This window comes from Bubalus bubalis, chromosome 9 (genome assembly GCF_019923935.1).
Source record: "Bubalus bubalis isolate 160015118507 breed Murrah chromosome 9, NDDB_SH_1, whole genome shotgun sequence".
Taxonomy (NCBI): domain Eukaryota; kingdom Metazoa; phylum Chordata; class Mammalia; order Artiodactyla; family Bovidae; genus Bubalus; species Bubalus bubalis.
In genome coordinates, this window is record NC_059165.1 from 84,039,272 (window position 1) to 84,063,338 (window position 24,067).

A 24,067-nucleotide genomic window follows, 5' to 3' on the forward strand; every position below is an offset into this window, starting at 1 on the left:
GACCAAGACTTCCTGCATGATCTTTAAAAATAATTTTATTTATTTATTTTCAGCTGTGCTGGGTCTTCATTGCTGTGTGGACTTTTCTCTAGTTGTGGCGAGGAGGGGTTCTCTGTAGTTGCCATGTGCAAGCTTCTCACTGCAGTGACTTCTCTTTGTTGCGGAGCAGGGGCTTTAGGGCGCAGGCTTCAGTTGAGGTTCCCGGCCTTTAGAGCCCTGGCTTAGTAGTTGTGGCGCAGGGGCTCAGTTGGCTCCATGGCATGTGGGATCTTCTCGGACCAGGGATCAAACCTATGTCTCCTGCATTGGCAGGTGAATTCTTTACTACTACTGAGCCACCAGGGAAGCCCCTCCTAATATTTACTAACTTAAATATTAGTCAGTGATGCAGAAGAATTTTGTAACCATTAAGTAATTTTGAGTCAGTAGCTTTTGTAAATATTGTGCAGTTCGCTATAAAATATGATTGTGTTTTAAAATCCAATGTATTGCGCTATTTCTCCCTTCCAGCTCTGGTCATTTATATTGTGGGGTAAAGTAATGGCTCTTCCACAAGTATTGATTCTTTTCTATGGTGTTCCTAGCTTTGGGACCCAGCACTTTTATGAATTAGGCATTTTTGTTACAAATTAATGACCGTATGGGAATTTTTTTTTTTCTCCTACAGTTGATTTCCCTCCCCCCCTCCGCCTTTCTAAACAAAGTCTTCAGGGAAAGACTGCCATCTTGTGGTTTTTAAAAATACAGAATTTAAGAAAAACAAATTCTTGTTATGTGACTACTGAGATTTTATATGTGTATGTAGTTGTTTTATAATACCAAAATGAGTAAAAACTGAGTACTATTAAATCTTCTCTTTATACTACCTTTGCTTATCCTTTGGATAGTTTTTTCTTAATTTTATTATGGTATTGATATAATAATATTTTAAGGATTTCTGTTAATTAAAGATTCCTTTGTTGAGCCCACTCTCAAACATCAGTAGTAGAAGTACTTCTCTATAATAGCAGTTTTAATTAAGAATATATATTGAGAGTTTTTATATTATTAAGGCTTTTCCAGTATGACCTATTGATGATAATGGAATTATTTGCATTAAAAAATACTGATCTTTACAATATAATTATTTGACAAACTATATCCTAAAGGAATCTTAATTTTATAATGTAGAACTCCATTTAATAAAAAGTGATAATTAGAAGTAAAATACACCTTCATTCTAGCTTCATTTTGGATAGTTATTAGTATAAACTGAAAAAATTATTTTCTTCAAAATACTAGGAAGGCCCTTATTTGTAGTTAAGGAAGTTTTAAAACCACCTCTTGTGTAAGAAATGGAAACTATTTGCAAGCTTGGGATCAGTTCTTAGGTAATGTCCAAGAAGTATCTATCAATATATATTAGCAAGTCATAACATTACTTTTTGAAGTAACTTTTCATTTATTTAATCTCATCATTTATCTTGATTTGATGTCTTGATTTTTAATATTCATTGTATTTAAAAAGAACAAGTTTTCATTTCTTCAGCAAAGTTTTAGTGAACCATATAGACACCTCTTTATAAAACAAGAAGGCTTGTGTTCTCCCTCAGAGACAACCAGATTCTGATACATTGGGCCTCTGGACATCTTACACCTAGAGTCATTGCTAATCAGAGAAGGGTGGTTGTTGAAGGAAGAAATTATTATCCACCAAAGATAGCACTCTAGATAGAGTGCTCCCCAATCACTCCTGTGATTTTAGTAGCTTATGGCAGCCTTTATTTAAATTGCCTCCTCTTTTGTTTCCCCCTTAAACAGGGAGGGAGAATGGTTCAGTTGGGCTATAATATGATGTCTTGCACTTTCTCAAATGTTTTGCAGTTATGCTAAAAAAGAATCTGACCTTAATGGAGCCCAGATCAAGCTTCGAGAATACGAAGCAGCGCTGAATTCGAAAGATGCAGCTTTGGCGACTGCACTTGGTGACAAGAAAAGTTTAGAGAGTGATTTGGAAGATCTGAAGGATCAGATGGCCCAGGTAAGTTAGACTCTGCTCTTGAGCTGTATTTCGCAGGTTAAATGCCCCATCTGTCTTGATTGTAAAACTTGTTTTATGCTTTTTATCTTAAAAAATGTATTGAGTTATTTTGGCTGGGGGCGGGGGAGTGGTGGTTACCCCTGCATAGACCAGAGCTAGTTGGCATGTGAAGCGCCCTCACCTCTCAGTCACTGTGTCTGGCCTGTGCAGATCTTGTTGCTGCTGTTCCTCCTCTCTGTTGTGCTTGTGCTCATTCTTTTCTCGATCTCACAGCTTATTTCATTATTGTACCAAAATGTAGGGTAAAAAGAGAGAAGATGTCTTAATGGTGCTCTCCACACAGGAAAAAAATCAAATTGGTAGCTAAAATCGTTCGTTTGAGTTTTGAAACGTAAGCCATAGGTATCTCTTCATCCCCCGTTGCCATTTACCAGATTTGAGGGGTGTTTTGATGTGACACTCTGTGGGTGGGACCAGCAGTTGAACCCACAGTTCTGTGATAAAAGATTATCATGAGGGACTCTCATAGATTGACAAATATATAGAAATTGTAATACTTGACTTGATTCAATCCATCGGTATCTATTAAATTCATTTCTAAATGATTGCTGTATAATTTTCATTAGTTCTTTTTCCTTCTATTAGTTGGAAGCCTCTTTAGCTGCTGCGAAGAAACAGTTAGCAGATGAAACTTTACTTAAAGTGGATTTGGAGAATCGCTGTCAGAGCCTTACTGAGGACTTGGAGTTTCGTAAAAACATGTATGAGGAGGTAATTATATATAATTTTTCTTCTTTAAGGAATGGAGGGATCCCAGAATGCTTTGTTATAAACCATACATGTGAAAAAATGGGAAGAATTCTGTAGGCAAATGATTTAAGGCACTGTTGCTAAAAAGGCTGCATGTAAGAATTCAAGGTGTTATGGTAAATGTATAAGCTTTTACTTCATTTAGGGTTTCCCTGATAGCTCAGTTGGTTAAGAATCCACCTGCGCAGGAGACCCTGGTTTGATTCCTGGGTTGGGAAGATCGGCTGGAGAAGGGATAGGCTACCCACTCCAGTATTCTTGGACTTCCCTGGTGGCTCAGCTGATAAACAATCCGCTTGCAATGGGGGAGACTTGGGTTTGATCCCTAGGTTGGGAAGATCCCTTGGATGAGGGAACAAGCTACCCACGCCAGTATTTTGGCCCAGAGAATACCATGGACTGTATGGAAACTGTATGGGGTCACAAAGAATTGGACATGACTGAGCGACTTTCACTTGTGCAATAATGTAACTGAACTTACTTCATCTAACTTAAAAAGGTCTGGCCACAGCTGTTAATTAACTATCAACCTCTTTAAGCATTTGTATTAGTGATATATTACTTCAAAATTTAGTATCTTAAAATCACAGACTTTTACTATCTTACAGTTTCTCAAGGTCAGGGATCTAAGAGCTGTTTAACTTGGATGGTTGTCTTCAGGGTCTCATGAGGTTACAGTCAGGCTTTCAGCCTGGTCTGGAGGAACACTTCAGAGTTCATTCACAACTGTTGTCTGGAGATACCAGTTCAGTATCTGCTTCCTTATGTGTATATATTAGTCGCTCAGTCTTTGCAACCTTATGGACTGTAGCCCACCAGGCTCTTTTGTCAGAGCTGCTCATGATGGGATCCCTGAAGAGTGGATGATGAGAGAGAGCGAGCAAGGCAAGCCATATTGTCTTGTAGAGACTAAATCCCTAAGTGATACACCGTCACTCCCCATCACACAGACGAACCACGATACAGTATGGAAGGGGGCTCACATAGGAGATGAACACAGCAGTCACTGGGGGCTGGTTACCCACAGCGTTTATAGTTATATGTGTATATTAAAAAATATCATCTATCGGCCATAACTTCTGTGGTTCTGCCTTGAGGGGTAAAAGTAACAACTGTTACCAGAAAAGACGTGTAGTGTAATACAGTTGAAGAAAGGCACATGTGTATTTTCTCAAAATTGAAGAGAGTTTGAGAATATGCAGGTTAAAGAATATGCAGTTAAATACTTAAATGACTGTACAAAAAAGAGCTTCATGACCCAGATAATCATGATGGTGTGATCACTGACCTAGAGCCAGACATCCTGGAATGCGAAGTCAAGTGGCCCTTAGAAAACACCACTGTGAACAAAGCTAGTGGAGGTGATGGAATTCCAGTTGAGCTATTTCAAATCCTGAAAGATAATGCTATGAAAGTGCTGCACTCAGTATGCCAGCAAATTTGGAAAACTCAGAAGTGGCCACAGGACTGGCCACTTCAATTTTCATTCCAATCCCAAAGAAAGGCAATGCCAAAGAATGCTCAAACTACCGCCCAATTGCACTCATCTCACACGCTAGTAAAGTAATGCTCAAAATTCTCCAACCCAGGCTTCAGCAATACATGAACCGTGAACTTCCAGATGTTCAAGCTGGTTTTAGAAAAGGCAGAGGAACCAGAGATCAAATTGCCAACATCCGCTGGATCATGGAAAAAGCAAGAGAGTTCCAGAAAAACATCTATTGCTGCTTTATTGACTATGCCAAAGCCTTTGACTGTGTGGATCACAATAAACTGTGGAAAATTCTGAAAGAGATGGGAATACCAGACCACCTGACCTGCCTCTTGAGAAACGTATATGCAGGTCAGGAAGCAACAGTTAGAATTGGACATGGGACAACAGACTGGTTCCAAATAGGAAAAGGAGTACGTCAAGGCTGTCACCCTGCTTATTTAACTTATATGCAAATTACATCATGAGAAACGCTGGGCTGAATAAAGCACAAGCTGGAATCAAGATTTCCGGGAGAAATATCAATAACCTCAGATATGCAGATGACACCACCCTTATGGCAGAAAGTGAAGAGAAACTAAAAAGCCTCTTGATGAAAGTGAAAGAGGAGAGTGAAAAAGTTGGCTTAAAGCTCAACATTCAGAAAACTAAGATCATGGCATCCAGTCCCATCACTTCATGGCAAATAGATGTGGAAACAGTGGCAGACTTTATTTTTTTGGGCTCCAAAATCACTACAGATGGTGACTGCAGCCATGAAATTAAAAAACGCTTACTCCTTGAAGAAAAGTTATGACCAACCTAGACAGCATATTGAAAAGCAGAGACATTACATTGCCAGCAAAGGTCTGTCTAGTCAAGGCTATGGTTTTTCCAGTGGTCATGTATGGATGTGAGAGTTGGACTGTGAAGAAAGCTGAGCACCGAAGAATTGATGCTTTTGAACTGTGGTGTTGGAGAAGACTCTTGAGAGTCCCTTGGACTGCAAGGAGATCCAACCAGTCCATTCTGGAGGAGATCAGCCCTGAGTGTTCATTGGAAGGACTGATGCTGAAACTGAAACCCAATACTTTGGCCACTTCACGCTACGAGTTGACTCATTGGAAAAGACCCTGATGCTGGGAGGGATTGGGGGCAGGAGGAGAAGGGGACGACAGAGGATGAGATGACTGGATGGCATCACCAACTCAATGGACATGAGTTTGAATGAACTCCGGGAGTTGGTGGTGGACAGGGAGGCCTGGAGTGCTGGGACTCATGGGGTCGCAAAGAGTCAGACACAACTGAGCGACTGAACTGAACTGAACTGAATGTAAAAATGGTGACTAACAATTTTAAAATAGGAATTTATTATAGAACTTAAATAATTTTAGTTTGAGAAAAGTAATTTAATAGAAATTGACCATTTTTACTGGGTATTGTGGGGACAAAGCGCACTCATTGGATAAGCAGCCAGACTTTGGACAGTTCTTGAGTCGGTTTCTTATTTAAAAATGAAATATCAGTGCTTGCTGTTTTTTTCCCAAGAAGTGGTGAGGATCAAAGTAAAATACTATGTGTGAAAGCTCCTTATAAATTACAGTGACTGCTATCATATAATTATTCACTACAGTTCATAAATTGAAGTATCTCTACCTTGACTTACATTTTTGTTTCATTTTGTTAAAATTGCCCATGATCTATTATTTCTTAGTTTTGAAGCTGTGTGGATTCCTGCATCTTTAAACCAGAGGTTGAGAATTTTTTTCTTTGCAAGTCATTTATTTCATGTAAAATACTAAGTGAAAAACAACATCAGTAAAAAGTAATTTAGTATTTTTAGAATGTTTGGGTAGCAACTTTGAATTTTGGGGTTTTGCCTTTTTGAGAAGGAATTAAAAAAATATTCCTCATTTCTTTTTTTTTCACATGGAGGGTCAAATTCTATTCAGTAAATATACCTAGATTTCTTATTATGAACAGTTAAGGGGTAAGAGGAAGGAGAAAAGCAGCAAGAGGAGGAAGGGAGGCAGATGAAGGGCAAAATGGCTAGTAGGTACCTGATACTGGTTGAACTAAACCTTTCATTTGCATATTTTTATGATTTAAGTAGCATTCACTTCATATAGATATGAGCCCTAGGAGACTAGTAGCGGAACTGGAATTTGATCCCTGGTTTTCTGATTCTGTCCAGCTCATCTTCCTGTGGTTAAGAGAAAGATGAGGACATGCACAGAAAAACCGCATGCTGGAAGAGGATGCAGGAACAAGAAGTTCTTATATCCCCCTCTTGTGGCCTCTTTAATTATTGCCATTAAGGACAGATCTATTGTATTTTCAGAGCTAGATGCTAGAATGGAAATGTTATTCTTGGACTTGTGTTCCTAGCCATTCTAGTTTGGATAATTCCTTAAAACCTAATGTGAAGGATTATGCCTATTATGTCTATTCTTTGATAGTGAGTTGTCATATGTATTTGAGATAGAAAAGTAATATGGTCAGTAAGATTCTGTATCAATTGATGTTGATACCTTAGCATCACCAGCTATTAGGATGAGTCATGTAAATTAGTTTGCTCTATCCATTGCCTCTTAGTATGTCTAAGACAAGTTTTATTTTATGCATTAATCTTCTAGTTGAAGTTTTGCTGATAAGTTTCTAACTTTTCGTGTGGAACTTTTTTTTCAGAGTTATTCTTAGTACTACTGTCAGTACAATTTAGAAAAATAATTACCTGCTGTTCAGTATACCTAGTTATCTATGATTGCATGGTAAAGCCTTCCAGCCATTCCTTGCCTTAAGAGAAATAAATAGCTGTGCTACTGAAAATAAACATAAAATTCCTAGGGTTTGAGATGCTACCATTTCTGTCATTAGTTCTGTCTCAAAAATCTTCTCATATAAAAATGAAGGCAAAAAAGTGTCTCTTCACACACTTGTCAGGACAGACATGAGGAGGTTGGTGTGTAAAACTTCAGATGGTCTTGATGTCTGCCATGGTAAGTAACTTGGTTTTATGTCATTGTTTTCTTCCTAGGAGATTAATGAGACCAGAAGGAAGCATGAAACTCGCTTGGTAGAGGTGGATTCTGGGCGTCAGATTGAGTATGAGTACAAGCTGGCTCAAGCCCTTCATGAGATGAGAGAGCAACACGATGCCCAAGTCAAGCTGTACAAAGAAGAGCTGGAGCAGACTTACCACGCCAAAGTGAGCAGGCTGCCCAGGACAGCGGGAAACACTGAACGCGTTTGTTTCAGAGCATCCCCGAGAACATAACATGATGTTTGGCTTGTTCTAGTTTTATTAAATGAATTCCTGTGGTCTCCATGAATAAAGAACATTGATTTTTTTCTTTAAGAAAGCAATTTTTTATAAAATAAACGTTAACTAGAAATTATTCAGAGAAAGTAGGATTATTCCATTTTTACCAAAGGTATGGTCTTTAACCTCTTAGTCCAAGTGATCATTCGTGTCAAGTTATATTAGCTAAACTCCAGCCATCTAAAAGTAACTTCTCATTCAATGACAAGTACTAACCTTGTTGGACTGCATCTGATTCTGAATGCATGTCGTCATTGTAGATGGATTGTGACCACCACACTTTGGGCTGTTTTGAACAAAGGCCAAATGGACAGTCTCTGATATTTCTTCCTCGGCCACTAATTATTCATTTAAAAAAGACTATAGAAACTTCTCTCTTATATCAGGAGACCATGCAAAAATTTATTAAATCACCGAGTACAGGCTTTCATAGTAAATGATTTTACCCCAATATGTTAAATGTTACATGATTTGATTAAAAAGTTAGTGGAAGACTTAGAAAATAAGTCATAGAGGTGTTGAAAATAATTTCCATTGCATGGCCTCAAATTGGTTGTATTGCTTTTAATCCACTTTATGAAGTAGTATTTGGCTGATGAGAGGGTGATCTTTTAATCCTTATGTTTAGTTGTTCAGCCCTTACTTGGTGCTGGCACCGTGCTGGGCACTGAAGAAGCTAAGCTAAAGATGGGTCGGTCACATAGACTCTGGCCTCAGAGGGAGTCAGGGAAGAGACACACAGAAGACATACCTGAAGACAGGCAGGACAGAATGCTATGGGCATTTGGAGGAATGGGCTATTGTTTCTACCAGAGGTGCTTTTTTTTTGCTTCTGAAAGGAAGTATTTCTATTTGGTTTGAGATAATCTCTTAATTAGTACTTTCTGTTTATTGCTTTATATTCTGTATCAGATTTGGTGGGTTAGGGATATGTGATGCTTGTTTTCCTACAAACACCACCATGGCTAAATTGCCCCTGTTCAGTCTGCTTACTAGCAGCATTATCTGAGACAGTAGACATACAATGGATGAAATATCGAAGCACTAAATTTTGGGTAAACCCACGTATATCAGCATTGTTAAGCTCCTGTATTGGAAACTGAGCTGAAAAAGCAGAAAAACTTCTAAGGTAATTCATACCACATCAGCGAACTTCATGATGCTTTTCCTGTTTCATCAGCTAGTTACTGACAGGGCTTAGGTTTGAAACAAAATATCTTGAGACGATTCATGCTTCCTCATTTGTTTGTTCTAATTCGCTAGATAAGACTGACTGTGGTTTGCTTCTTTTCTTAGCTTGAGAACGCCAGGCTGTCATCAGAGATGACTACTTCTACTGTCAATAGTGCCAGAGAAGAACTGATGGAAAGTCGTATGAGAATTGAGAGCCTCTCGTCTCAGCTTTCTAATCTACAGAAAGAGGTAACTAAGCTTCAGAGTTGTACTTGAAGGCTACCTCCACCACGGTAGTCGACCTGCTTGGCTCTTCCTGAAATCACTTTTCAGATAGGATAGTATTTTCTTGAATTTTGGTTTCACAGTGCTCCCCAGAGTTTTTTTCTGTTGCTCACTGCATAAGCATCCTCTGGGCAGAGACTGTTGTTCCTAACCTAATAGATTACCTGTGGAGCTAAGGGAATTGCTTTTGAGGGAACGACCTGCCCGCTTATTCTCTGGACTTACCCCAGGAGCCTGGTTTTCTGACCCAGCCAGCAGTCTGATCTCCACACAGTGCTCTTCCCAGCATACTCGTTTTCATCACCTTTAGAAACTGTTATGAAGGAAAGCCTGTGGACTTTCTTTGTGGGTGGTAAATGCTTTGTGTTTCTAGACAAACTCCCTTGGTGCTTAGAATACTCAGTAGTTAGTATCTTAGGAAGCAGCATCAGTTTGCATCTTGGCTAAGAATTTAGTGACCCATTCATTCTTTGGCACACCTTCTTATGACTGTTGCTGGTGTGTTGATGGGTGCCTGTCAGTACGTGATGGTGCACTCTAGGGGCTGCATAAGCAGCTGTGGACACTGCCTGAAATCTGGGTTTTGGTTCAAGGGTGATGCCGATACGCATGCAAAGTACATGTACAGCCATATAAGTGTGCAGGATATGTTGATAATCTACCGCTCATCTTAAAGACTTAGGCAGTAACTTCAGTTTCTGTTTTCCTTAAGGGAGGGAGTTTTGTTGTTTTAAATTTTTCATATAAGAGTAAACTTTTTTATTCTTCATTAAATAAGCTTTCTTTTTTTTTAATATTTTGTTTTTAGTCGTATCCTTTTCTTATTACAAAACTGAAGACATTTATTGTAGGAATTTAGAAGACACCTTATTGTGTAAAACGAGGTGATGTAAAAAGAACTTGATTAAAACAGAAATTTTTACTTTGCTGTTATCACACGTACTTCATTACTTACAACATAAAGTTAAAGAGCTGGAAGGACAAGAGCCTTTGAGTTCACTCAGTCTGACCACAGACCTGGGTGAATTTAATGACCAGCCCAGAGACTGTAAGCTGACAAATGGGTTTCTTCCACTGTTCGCAGTTTTTCTTTTTATACCTTACTCTCTTCAAAGATTTTCTTTTAAGAATTAACTATCTTTTTTCCATTGCCCCATTTAATAGGTACCTTTCCAAAGATAGTCCTGTCTGTTTTTACTCTGAGTTGATATTTACTACTTTTCTCCATTTAATACATGGTATTCTGGTTATTCCCTCTCCCTCAGTTTTACATTTCCCTATCTTTTAGGAGGTTGGGGCAGGGGCTGATGCTTAATGCATTTATGCTAGGTGTGGATGTTTTACAGGTGAGGTGAATGGCACTTGCCTGTGGTTAAATAGCAGTAGGCTCTGAAATTTGGTAGCTCTGTCTTCTGACTCAGGTCCAGGGCTCTTTCCCTGTTTGCATGTTAGTTATGTTCCTATCATTGCAAGTTTTTTGGTTAACTCAGGTTCAGTTCAGTTTAGTTCAGTCATGTCTGACTCTTTGTGACCCCGTGGACTGCAGGACACCAGGCTTCCCTGTCCATCACCTACTCCCAGATCTTGCTCAAACTCATGTCCATTGAGTCAGTGATGCCATCCAACCATCTTATCCTCGGTGATGCCATCCAACCATCTTATCCTCTGTCACCCCCTTCCTTCTCCTCCTGCCTTCAATCTTCCCCAACATCAGGGTCTTTTCCAGTGAGTCATTTCTTTGCATCAGGTTAGCAGCTCTTAAACAGTGTTAGGCAGGGCCCTCAGTGTTTTGAAGAGCTCCTTCCTTAGGAAATAGGAGAGGAGTGCATGCTTCAGCCAGATAGTTTTAAATTTCTCTGTGAGTGGGGTGGAGAGTGATCCTTTCTGGTATCAAATTTATGATAAATAATGTATCTTGAGGGATATCTTCTTTGGTTGATGAATTTTAGCCTTAGATCATTAAAAAGAAAAAGACATCTCTAAATTTTTGTTTTAGAGTATTTGTTGTGGAGTCATTGATTTCATCATGCTGCATGTTAGGCCATAGAATTTCCTCTTTGGTTATGTGACTCATGTTAATGAAGTAGTTCTTAGTTTTACTTACAATTGATATAGTCTTTAAAATGGTGACTTAGAAAATATTTTTACGTAATATAGCAGCAGTATTATGTTTTGTAATTAGGCATTTCATATATTGCTTACAGCTTTTCTTTCATTTCTATTTAGATTTTTGACTTTGGCCAAATTATTGAATTGGTCAGGGTCTGTTTGAGTTGCAGAAGAATTTAGTGGCACTTTGAAAGCACCTTTATTTTTTGTTTTTCTAACACCCATATTCTGGAAATTTCTGCCAGAGCTAGATTATAACAAACTGGTAAAATTATTTATTTTAAAACAAAGAGAACCCGACACCATTAGAATTGAGTAGTACAGATTTAGAGTTTTGAGGCAGAATCTTACAGATAGTCTAGTTGGACCTCTTCGTTTTCCTAACGGTACCAGTTTAGTGAGGTGTGTTACTTAGTGGCAGAATCAGGAAGAAGGATCTAGGTCTGTCTCTCCTGTTGTATTCTTTGTATTTCACTACGAAGCAGGTGTAGTGCAGCTATTTAAATTACATTTAAATATTTCTGTTTAAAAATACAAAATGATTCAGAGTAACTTTAAAGCTTATTTATACCTAGATTTTGATTTTTCCCTCTTACAGAACCCTGTAACATCTAAGATGGACAAATAGAGTACATTTTGGCCTTTACAGATGGAGGCTGAACGTTTTCTCTGAATCTTGGGTGATTTATGTCTCTTCAGATTAGACATTGTTGCCCATCTGTCTTTCCCACCTGATACATAAAAATAAAGAGATTGATTGAAGAGGAGACATTTTACCTAGCTTATTTTTAGGCTGCGCTGCATGAGAAAGCTTTGTTCCCTGACCCAGGATCAAACCTGTGCCGCCTGCAGTGGAAGCACAGAGTCCTAATCACTGGGGTGCCAGGAAATTCCCAAAGAACATACATTTTACACTTAACTGTTTTTTATTTTGGAGGAAAGAAAATATAAGAACCCTGAGAAAGGGAAAAAATGGATTTCTCAATGTATAGCCTTTTTTTTTTTTTTTTTTTTGCAAATACAGTTCTCTGAGGCAGGATTTTGTTTAGCATCTCTCTTGAGATGAATGCTTGCTTCTGATATAGAATGTCTCTGGATTTTAATTAATTCATTGGTTATTTTTTAAATAACATTTTTATTTTGGCATAATTGTAAATTTGTAGGGAAGTTGGAAAGCTGGTGCACACAGCTCCCTTAGCTCCCTCCCCCAGTCTTCCTTCTTTGTTAGCATCTTAGATGGCTGTGGTTCATTTGTCAAAACTGAGACATTGCCATTGGTACATTATTGTCATCTAGACTCTAGACTATTTGGATTTTACCAGATTTTCTGTTACTGTTCTTTTTCTGTTTTAGGATACCACAGATCTCCCTGGTCTCCTCTGGTCAGTGACAGTTCTTTTTAGACTTTCTTTGTTTTTCATGACCTTGACAGTCTTAAGAAGAGCTGGCCAGGTATCCTGTAGGCTGTCCCCCAATCTTAAGTTTATCTGATGCTTTTCTTATGATTAGCCTGGAGATACGGATTTTAAATGCCCTTCTTGTTACATCATATCAGGGATTACGTGACATACACACATCATTGATGGTGATAACCTTCATCATTGGCTAAGACGTTTGCCAGGTTTCCCAACTGTAAGTTACTATTTTTGTGTTTCCCTACTCTGTTTTTAGGAAGTAAGTCACCGAGTCCAGCCTGCTTTCAAGGATAAAGAGCAGGAATTATGCGTCACATTCTGAAGAGAGTATTTACCTTTGTTAAATGGAATGCTTTTGTCAAGATTCATCTCTTCTTCCCCTATTTGTGTATTTATTTATTCATTCATTGGGTTCTGTCAGTATGGACTCAGGGAAATCTTTTTATAATTTGGATTATATGTGGATACTAGATTATTGGCTCAGATTGTTCCAGCTTTGGCTTTGAGGAGTTTTGTCAGATTGGTTACCATGTTCCCCGCTTTTTGGAGCACTTCTTTTTTTTATGGTTCTGTAATATGCTCCAGGCTCATCGTGTATTTTCCCTATCTCAGCACTGGTATCAGCTGTTTCTTTAGGGAGCTCTGGTTCTTTTTACTGGAGAGTGGTATCTAGAAAGCAAGTTCTGGGCCCTGGGTATGCTCATTGGTATTGGGGTGTCATTGTTGCTAGGCCTGCTGTGGGCAGAGCTAGGTAAATGCGTATATGCTAACCCGTGTTTACATGCTTATCTGTAATTGTCTCTTTGTCCACTTGTATTTATATTAAGGTAACCACGCGTTTACACAGATGTCTGGGACTCTAACCCTGTACCACTGGGTTCACTTTAGGCTTCCTTCCTTGCTTACCTATAACTTCTTTCTCTGAGAGTAAGAAGCCTGGTTTTTACCATCCCGTTTGCTTATTTGTCCAGCTTCAGTATACATGTAAAGCAGTTTCAAATTATTTAACCTATATCCCTGTGTGAAATAAATTCACTAGCGAGAGTGTAATGTTTCTGCAAGGAATACAGATCCTTTTTATCTTTAGCCTTCCAGATTTCACTTTTGCACAGTATGTGCCCTTTCCCTCCTGCTTTGATGCATACTACTTGTGATTTAAGGGCCTAAGCTCTATATAAGTCTTTTGGAGTTGATTACCATGGTCGTTTTCTGAGGTTAGGGAGATGAATTCTGTTTTGGAGACGTGCAGATGAGTGATTACCTGGTGAACGACAAGGTTTCTAAGATGAACCTTCTTGTGTAGGAGGTGTAATTTTTCGTTTTTTTTTTTAATACCAAATATGAGGTTTCCATGTTTACAATAATATTTACAGACTATACTATATCATATGGTATTTGCATGCTGATAGAGTGTGGGAAAGCACACCATTTCTGAAGTGGTAACTAGAATCTCTTAAGTTTCTGAATTAAGATACTCAGTTTCTTTTGTCAATGAGTTTTCTTTTAATTCTTTGTTTTTGTTACTTTATACTTTTGAGCTGAATGGTTTGTAGGGGAGCCAGACTGTTTTACTAAAACTACAGCTTAAAATTTTGTTTCATTTGGTCAAACAAAAATTATATGTATATTTATGACACATTAGATGAATGTCTTTTCCTAGCCTTTTTATAAGACAAAACTTTCCTAAGAGTTGTATTTTGTATTGGAGGAATTTTGTTTTTTAATTTCTTAAAATAAAAATGTTCTTGAATTCTGATGTTAAGAGATTGGATTTGTTCCAGGTCAGGAAATGTTTTAAAATAGCTGTGCTAGTGTTGTGCTAATGTTGGAATGTTCCTAGAAAGTAAATGTGTTCCCTTGAATCTTCAGTCTAGAGCATGTTTGGAGAGGATTCAGGAGTTGGAGGACTTGCTTGCTAAAGAAAGAGACAACTCTCGCCGCATGCTGTCTGACAAAGAGAGAGAGATGGCGGAAATACGTGATCAGATGCAGCAACAGTTGAACGATTATGAACAACTTCTCGACGTCAAGTTAGCCCTGGACATGGAAATTAGTGCTTATAGGAAACTCCTAGAAGGTGAAGAAGAGAGGTATGTAACTTGCTTGTCACTCTACCTCATAGTCTACTTTTTGCCCCCACCCTTTCTATTTGAAGAAAAGTAAATAGGATTTTTTAAAAAAAAAAACAAGTAGGACAACTCTAAATATTTTCTCTCTCTCTTTTTTTTTAATATCTAGGTGTAGAGGTAGGTAGTAATAGATCTTACTTCTTCATCAACAACAGAAGATGTACAAGCAGTCTTAGTATTATTATTTTAAATGATGAACTGTGAAAGGATACCATTTCTCCTTTGGGATTTTAAATGTTTTGATAATTTAATATGCTGCAAAATGACTTCCAGGTGGCTCAGTGGTGAAGAATCCCACTGCCAGTGCAGGAGCTGCAGAAGACATGGGTTCAACCCCTTGGTTGGGAGGATCCCCTGGAGTAGGAAATGGCACCCCACTCCAGTATTCTTGCCTGGGAAATCCCATGGACAGAGGATCTTGGCGGGCTGCAGTCCATGGGGTTGCAGAGAGTCAGACATGACTGAGCACACACGCAGGGATGCTGCAAAATACCAGATTTGCTGAAAGAGACTGTGTACTTTTCAAATCTGCTTAGTGTATAAATCCTTTTAAACCTTTTCTGAGAAAAAGTTCCAAAGGGAAAGTATCTCACTTAGAACAAAAAGACATTTAATTTCAATATTGCATACATTGTGATTGTAATTTTGTAAACAGAAAATGCAGGTTTGAAAAAATTACGGAAAGTATACTAAGTGTAACAGTGGTTGTGGTGGGGTGATGGTAAATGAGTTGTTCCCCCCAACCTCTCACCACCCCCTCTCCCAGTTTTCCAAACTTTGTGCATTATGATTGTGGTCTTTTCTTAGCTAAAACATTCAGATAATAATTTTTAAAAAGAATGTTGATAGTGGACTTTGTAGCACAAATAAGTTTCTTTTTGTTAAGATGTACGTTGGCTTTTGCAGATCGTCATTAATGTTGTGCTTTAGTAATGCATGTGCATTAAGATAGGAAGAGCATATGTGTTTCATAATTGGAACGTTTTATTTCTCGCATGTAGATTGAAGCTCTCTCCAAGCCCTTCTTCCCGTGTAACAGTGTCACGCGCGTCCTCGAGTCGCAGCGTGCGTACCACCAGAGGAAAGCGGAAGAGAGTGGACGTGGAAGAATCTGAGGCCAGCAGCAGTGTCAGCATCTCCCATTCTGCCTCAGCCACTGGGAATGTCTGCATTGAAGAGATAGATGTTGATGGAAAATTTATCCGCTTGAAGAACACTTCGGAACAGGTGAAAACACAGACCCCCTTTTTGTCCAGAGAAGCTTTGCTAATTGGGGGTATGACTTGCAATTGTAATAACTCCTCAGCCTTTATTTGGATTCAGTCATCTTCATGAAATAAGAGTTTCCCTCTCCTTTTTAACCCAAATTCATGAAGTGTAGCATAAACTTGAATAGGAAAAGGAAGAGGGATGGTGCACTTAGTGGTTTAAAACTTTTATTCATTAGCTCCTCTTTAGAGAGCCAGGGGTTTTTTTCTTACCCGGTCATTTTGCCACCGTGCCTTCCTAAGGATGAATTACTAATATTCCCTGTCCTAGCCAGAACTGTGAAGAAGATAGATTGCGTTGGTATTCTTTCACAGCTGTTAGCTTTATGAAAGGAAGGAAATATGAGCCCAGGCTCTGACACATGTTAGGAGTGTTTTTCTCTGTAAATAAATGAATGAACACTGTTGATTTAATATGCACTAGGAATAGTATGAAGCCCAATCTTGAAATTATTTAAAAGTAAACATAAAATATTCATAGCAGGGAATCCTGAACTTTTGAGCTGGGGTTGTGAAGGGTTGTCAGATGATACCAGAGGCAGGTACAGTGGAATGGATTGCACTTTCAGAAGCACATTCAGGATTTGTAAAATGTCTGTAAAATCACTTCTTTTCTCCTCAAAGCTATTAAAACTGTCTTGCATGTGGATGAATAAATCCTTTGGATGGGCAAAGGAGCTTTAGTGGTTCTGATACAGAGCAGCACAGGCTCTAGGCCCTCTCAGTCACGACTTGAGAAACTGAAGGACAGGGGAGCCTCTGCTGCTCCGTTGTAGTAGTTTGGCTGTGTTACAAGAGTCATCGCCGCCCTTTTTGGAGCTGTTCTGGAGCTGGCTCTCAGCCTCGTTTATTCCTGTCTTTGAGTAAGAGATGGATATAAATAAATTAGTGCAGCTAATTGCTTTAATACCCTGAACTGCTCCTTAGGAGTCAGGCAGCTCGGGGCAGCCTACGGGCTAACATTGAAAGCCAGTGCTTGGGACTGGCTCATTATGTTATTAACCCTTTTTGAGCCTCTTATGCTTTAAAATAAGTGTTAAATATGGGCACAAGTGGTACAGATGTGGAAGAAAAAGGGTGTGTTTTCTTCCTTCTCTTTCTAGGCTTTATGTGTCTATATTTTAAAAGCTTATGGCAGGGACTTCCCTGGTGGTCCAGTGGCTAAGACTCTGTGTTCCCAATGCAGGGGACCCAGGTTCAATCCCCCATCAAGGAACTAGATCCCATATGCTACATCTAATAGCTCACATGCCACAACTAAAGATCCTGCATGCAACTAACATCCAGCACAGCCAAATAAATAAGTGATTTTTAAAAATAATAAATAAAAGCTTATGGCGGTCAAAAATTCGATGTGTGAAATGGTAGTTATTCAGCGAGATGATGTTGTAAATTTAAATTAAGCACCTAATCTAGCATTGAATATGAGCATTTAGTTTGGTTTACATCTCTTTTCTTCCAGTTTTGCCCTCTTTAAGTCACACACCTTAATAATTAAGATTGCAGCATTGTCAAAGTTTCTGTTTTACTGAAAGACAAAACCATGTTTTCTTTTTATAGTAGGGAAAATAGGAACCATGGGAAGACAGTCATAAAGTTGTCTTAGTTTAACTGCCTATGGATTGATTTATTTGATTATTCCCTAACTTTTTGTATATTTGAAGTGACCTTGATTTTTTTTTTTTTTCAATAGGACCAACCAATGGGAGGCTGGGAGATGATCAGAAAAATTGGAGACACATCAGTGAGTTACAAATATACCTCAAGATATGTGCTGAAGGCAGGCCAGACTGTTACAGTAAGTTAATTTAGTCATCATTTAATTTCATTATCTTAACCAATAATTAAAGTAATTCAAACCATTTTGGCTTAAAGAAACATTTTAGATATGGGCATTAAAACGTTCTTGATATTATTCGGGAATTACAAGTGCTACCAAAGATTTAAAAAATTCTGTGTTTTTGAGATGGTAATTGACTGTTAAAAGTGAAAGAATTGGCCTCTGAAATAGTTTTATCTACTCCAGTAGATATTAACAGCCGATTTCCCCCACCCCTCCCTGCTTGTCTCCCCACGAAAGAAAAACAAAACAAAAAAAACCAGTTGCCTCTTGAGTGTTCCCTGGTAGCCCAGTGTAATGCAGGAGATACTACTTGGCATAAAGAACTGTTAGGAGGTGATCTATTAATGCTGAGCTATGCCTTAAAACAGCAGTCTTTAGCCTTAGGTGGGGATCAGCATCATCTGGATAGTGTTTTGGTGTCTAGACTGGTGGTGTCTACCTCACTCTTAGTTACCATCTCTGAGGTTGGGGTAGGGACTTGTTTTAACAAAAGTTACTAGGGCTCCAAGATCAGTGCGGATGGTGACTGCAGCCATGAAATTAAAAGATGCTTGCTCCTTGGAAGAAGAGCTATGTCAAACCTAGACAGTGTACTAAAAAGCAGAGACTTCACTTTGCCCACAAAGGTCTGTTTAGTCAAAGCTATGGTTTTTCCATTGTCATGTATGGATGTGAGAGTTGGATCATAAAGGAGGCTGAACGCTGAGGAATTGATGCTATCAAACTGTGGTGTTGGAGAAGATTCTTGAGAGTCACTTGGAGACTCCAAGGAGATCAAACCAGTCAATCCCAAAGGAAATCAACCCTGAATATTCATTGGAAGGTCTGGTGCTGAAGCTGAAGCTCCAATACTTTGGCACTTTAGCACCAAAGAAGAGTGGACTCATTGGAAAAGACTCTGATGTTGGGAAAGATTGAGGGCAAGAGGAGAAGGGGGCAACAGAGGATGAGATGGTTGGATGACATCACTGACTCAGTGGATATGAGTTTGAGCAAACTCCAGGAGATAGTGAAGGACAGGAAGCTTGGCATGCTGCAGTTCACAGGGTCACAAAGAGTTGGACACCACTTAGCGACTGAACACAGCTAGGTGATAGGTAATGTTGTAAAGTATCATTCTCTAGACATAATATTTTAGCAAGATCAGTGTGGTCTTTCAGATATCTAAGCTGTCAAGATTTAGAGGGCGACGGGCTTCGTGCCCTTCTGACTCTGCTTTGAATTCTAAATGGTGCTTTGTGGTTGTGTTCTGCAGTTGCACATATGTAATCATTACTAAGTATTACCGACTCACTTTTTAGAGAAATATTTTCCCTTGAGCAAACACACAATTCCTTTGTTTTTACTCAGTAAGGAGGCTTAGCAAACAAAATATGTTAAGTTTGATACAGATTTTAAAGAAGTCACTGTTTTCATCTGTAAAGAATGTTGAAGTGGCTGTCCTTTTATCAGTTCTTTTTAAAAAATATTAAATGTTTGATATTTTATGATTGATGCAAACCTTACTTAGTGTTGAATGTCAAAGCCTCAAATAGGTTAGAACTTCTCTTTAAAAAAATGTATTCATAGAACTTGCCACCACATTATGAAAATATCAGATGCTAATTTTGTAATAATTGGTGAAAATGGGAACATACTCTCACCACACTGTCTTTTCTTCTCTTCTGTGATTATTATAGTGAGACAAAATTGCTCAGTCCTATTGTGTGTCATGTGGAAGCTGCATAATGTGTTGGAAAGAATCTGACATTTTAATTCAGAATTTTCAGATTTGAGTATGCTGTTTATCTCTTTAAAGTAGTATAAAACTGTTAGGCCAGTCATCTGCTTTTTCCACTGAATGTAGTTCCTCAGTGACTAAATAGATATATATATATATTCTGTGGATCTAGGGGATAAATCAGTTTTCACATAAAAAAGTAATACTTTTTTTTTTCATTTGTTAACTGGCATTAAATGTGTTAAGAAGCTCTGTGGAACATGGTAGTGATAAGTAATCTTCCTGTAAAATTGTACAAGACAAGGCAATAGCAAAGATCAGTTTAAAACTCTAGACCCGAAGTAAGGGAACTACATATGTAATTTGAAATTTCCATGTAGCCACATTTAAAACAAGTGAAAAAGAAAGGTGAAATTAATTTTAGAACTATCTTTTATTTAACTCAGTGTATCTAAAATATTATCATTTCACCAATTCATTATTATATCATGATCAATAGAAAAAATTACTAGATATTTTACTTTTTTTTTTTAACTAAATCTTTATACTTACTAGCCATGTTTCAAGTGCTCACAAGCTTCATATGACTACCATGTTGAACAGTACAGCTCTAGGACATATTAGTTTTAGGTTAAATTACCCAGTAAGGTTACTGATGTGTTATTATTAACACTAAATCAAGTGTATGATTCCATATGGAATAGTGAAAAGTATAGCTTGAGGTTAGATTAATATTCCGCAAAACCCGAAGGTCAGCCTGGATCCAGTTCTTTTTTTTCAGTTTTATCCTAGTATATTTGCTCTCTGCCCTTTTCCATTTATAAAGCTGTTGGAAGATTTGGAAGCTTCAAAGGAGCTTAAGAGGAAAGGGGTTTCTCCTAATTAGTAATTGATAAAGTTTTCTCCCCATTTAAAAAGATACCAGCTTATATCATCTCCAGTCTTCATTTTGCCATTGTATGGCCCTTTATGCTCCTAAACAATGTATGGAGTACAAAACTTTGCTATCTGTCTTCATATGGTCTTTTGGAAAGATCAGGACTGGTCATAGTGTCCCTACAGGAGAGGACATAGAGGTTTGTAGAGGTGTAGTGTTATGCTCACTGGTAAAGAATCTGCCTGCAGTGCAGGAGACATAGGAGACCTGGGTTTGATCCCTGGGTCGAAAGATCCCCTGGAGAAGGCAATGGCTACCTACTCCAGTATTCTTGCCTGGAGAATTCCATGGACAGAGGAGCCTGGCAGGCTACAATCCATGGGGTCGCAAAGAGTCAGACATGATTGAGGGACTATCACATCACATATCACACACATATGTCCATAATTCAAACCCAGGTTTTCTAACTTTCAGGTTTTCTCTATTCTACCAGTACTCTTCTGCCAGTAAATACATTAAAATATTGCGGAATTTCCTTGTTTAGGAAAAGGGAAATATTTCTTTTGTTTGTTTTGTCTGTTTCAATAGCAGTCATGTTTTCCATTGAATAATGAGTGATTTTCTGTTTCCTGACTTCTTTTTGGAATTCAGTCTCAGACATTCTGGGATATTATGACGCTGTCCCTAGTTGGGTATATACCACTTTCCATTACAGTATTCTAGATAGGCTGTCTGCTGCAGAGATTTCTAGAGAAGTTAGTCATCTCCTCAGTTCCTGCTGTAGGCAGCTAGGGGATCCCACTGGAGCAGGGCAGAAGGCTCTACATGGAAGGATGGCTCATAAGACCCGTAGAATAATAGAGTGCTGGCAGTGAGAGCTTAAATTCATTGAGTCAGCCATCTCCTCTTTATCAGTTCAGTTGCTCAGTCATGTGTGATTCTTTGTGACCCCATGAACCGCAGCAGACCAGGCCTCCCTGTCCATCACCAACTCCCAGAGTCTACCCAAACCCATGTCCATTGAGTTGGTGATGCCATCCAACCATCTCATCATCCGTCGTCCCCTTCTCCTCCTGCCCTCAATCTTTCCCAGCATCAGGGTCTTTTCAAATGAGTCAGCTCTTCGCATCAGGTGGCCAAAGTATTGGGGTTTCAGCTTTAGCTCCTCTTTGTGGGTCATCATTTTCCTTCACAGTAGTCCCATGTATTAACAGTACCATTTCTGTCCCATTGGAGGGTAAAAGTAAGGTAGCTTGATCAAGGTGAGCTGACATGTTAGGAGAGCTAGGATATGAATCTAGTCCTTGTAGCAGCATTTTTACTTATTAGATGGGGAAGCTGAGGTCTGGATGATCTCTGTGGCTCTTGGAAACATAGCTGGTTAATATAGCAAGGCTGAAGCTAGGTCATAGTCCTGGAAATTCTAGAATCACTCCTCTTACAAGATGTTAAAAAGTCTCATCGTTATGTTATCGGCACGTGGGCGAGCAGGGCTGTGTGTAGACTGACTTGATTTCCTTTCTCTTTCCCAGATCTGGGCTGCGAATGCCGGTGTCACAGCCAGCCCTCCCACCGACCTCATCTGGAAGAACCAGAACTCTTGGGGCACTGGCGAAGATGTGAAGGTCATATTGAAAAACTCTCAGGGAGAAGTACGTATCGGTTTCACCAGTGTCATTTTTTTTTTTTTAATTGAAGTATAGTTGATTTATAGTGTTGTGTTAATTATTGCTGTACAACAAAGTCATTCAGTTATACACATATGTATATTTGTAAAAAATATTCTTTTCTGTTATAGTTTATCATAGGATATTGAATGTATTGTTTCTCTGTGCTATTATAAAGTAGGGCCTTATTTATCCATTCAATATGTAAAAGCGTACTTCTGCTAACCCCAACCTCCCATTCCATCCCTCCCCCAAACCCCTCCCCCTTGGCAACCAAAAGTCTGTTATCTGTGTCCCCACCACGGTGTCAGTTTCATTTGAGAGTTCATCATGCAAGTGTGATTTCTTTTCAAGGATGAAATCAAATGTGAAGTAACTGATTGCTTAAATCAGACCAAGGCTGCTGAGTCAGTCAAAGTAAAGCTAACTGCAGGTTTTAGATTTTAGGAATGAAATATGAGTTTGTCGTAGTTTTGATTGTTAGCACAGATTCCAGAATTCAGTCTATTTTCAGTTTCTGTCTCCACTGCCCAGTGACCTTGTGACTTTAGGTGAGTTCCTTCAGCTCTCTTAGTTTTATCATTTTAAAGTGAAGATGGTAATAACAAAGTGATTACGATAAATGAGATGATAATATAATAAGAGTAATATAAATGAAACAGTCCTTGGGAAGTGCTCAGAATAGTATCTGGCCTCTGGTAAATGCTTATATTATTAACCTTGTTACTAGCTTTCCGCATGCTTGTGAAACTGAGTTTAAAGATTGAGGAGTGTACCTTTGCTTGATGTGTATGTTTAACATATCAGTCATAGAATTCTTGTCAAAGAACCTAAGCTACCCCTATTGTCACATAAGACGCCTCCAAGTTCCCCCAGCCACACACACATACTAAGAGATCACAGTGTCTGCAAAGGCAGGCATGGTTACAGGTCAGGAGTTCTTCCTGCTCCCATTGTGCCAGGTGACAGACCTTGCCTTGCTTGTCAGGTTGTCTTGTCTCACTAGAGTAATAAGCACACAGGGACAAGGAGCTGTTCTGAGTTTTCCTGGCACATATTCAGTAAGAATTTACTAGATAAAATTTTAGAAAAATCAAGCATAGACCTTCACTTAAGTACAGAGAAATAAAGTTATTAACTGCATTCACGATGGGTTCTGAGGTGTTTGCATATGAGGCGCCTTATTCCCAGCCATCTTCCCACCCATCCTTCACTGTAAGCATCTGCTGGTGTTTAGACCTCTCTTCATATGGAACTGAACTCACTCTCTGCTGAAAGAAGAATGCCCTTGATCTCAGACTGAGGCTGAAAATGAAAGGGCATCTGATTTTTTTTCACTGTAGACCTCAGTACAGTTCACCTCCAAATACCTCCTAGGTTCTCAGGGTTGCTGCTACTGCTGCTAAGTCGATTCAGTCGTGTCCGACTCTGTGCGACCCCATAGACGGCAGCCCACCAGGCTCCCCCGTCCCTAGGATTCTCCAGGCAAGAACACTGGAGTGGGTTGCCATTTCCTTCTCCAATGCATGAAAGTGAAAAGTGAAGTCGCTCTGTTGTGTCTGACTCTTCGCGATCCCATGGACTGCAGCCTCCCAGGCTCCTCCGTCCATGGGATTTTCCAGGCAAGAGTACTGAAGTGGGGTGCCATTGCCTTCTCCGTCTCAGGGTTGGAGGGTGTTTAAAAATGCCTTCAGTAATTGACAAACTTCAAGGAACCGAATCTTCCTCCTCTTCTCAGCATGGAGCCCTGCTTACTTCTTGCCTTTAGCACTTTGGAACTCTTCCCAGCTGTAGCTGGTGCTGCCCGAGTGCTGAAATTACTGCAGCTTCTAAATTGGTAGTTTCTCCAAGGTCTGAAACTGGAGGAGCGCATGTGTTTTTCAAAATGTTATGAGTGACGATTCACACAGATTGAAAAGTGCTGTTAATAAGGGGCCATGGTAGATAAAATAGGTTTT

At 39.0% G+C, this 24,067-nt stretch overlaps 1 protein-coding gene across 1 annotated transcript in view; it reads left to right on the forward strand.

Annotated features, from left to right (window-relative positions):
- LMNB1 (lamin B1) overlaps positions 1–24,067 on the forward strand; it is a 53,268-nt gene that overhangs the window by 22,119 nt on the left and 7,082 nt on the right. The window contains exons 2-9 of the mRNA XM_006073358.4: positions 1,864–2,020; positions 2,666–2,791; positions 7,339–7,509; positions 8,920–9,045; positions 14,475–14,695; positions 15,736–15,961; positions 17,696–17,800; positions 21,975–22,094. Coding sequence (XP_006073420.3) covers positions 1,864–2,020; positions 2,666–2,791; positions 7,339–7,509; positions 8,920–9,045; positions 14,475–14,695; positions 15,736–15,961; positions 17,696–17,800; positions 21,975–22,094 — 1,252 coding nt within the window. The remainder of the gene's footprint in view (positions 1–1,863; positions 2,021–2,665; positions 2,792–7,338; positions 7,510–8,919; positions 9,046–14,474; positions 14,696–15,735; positions 15,962–17,695; positions 17,801–21,974; positions 22,095–24,067) is intronic.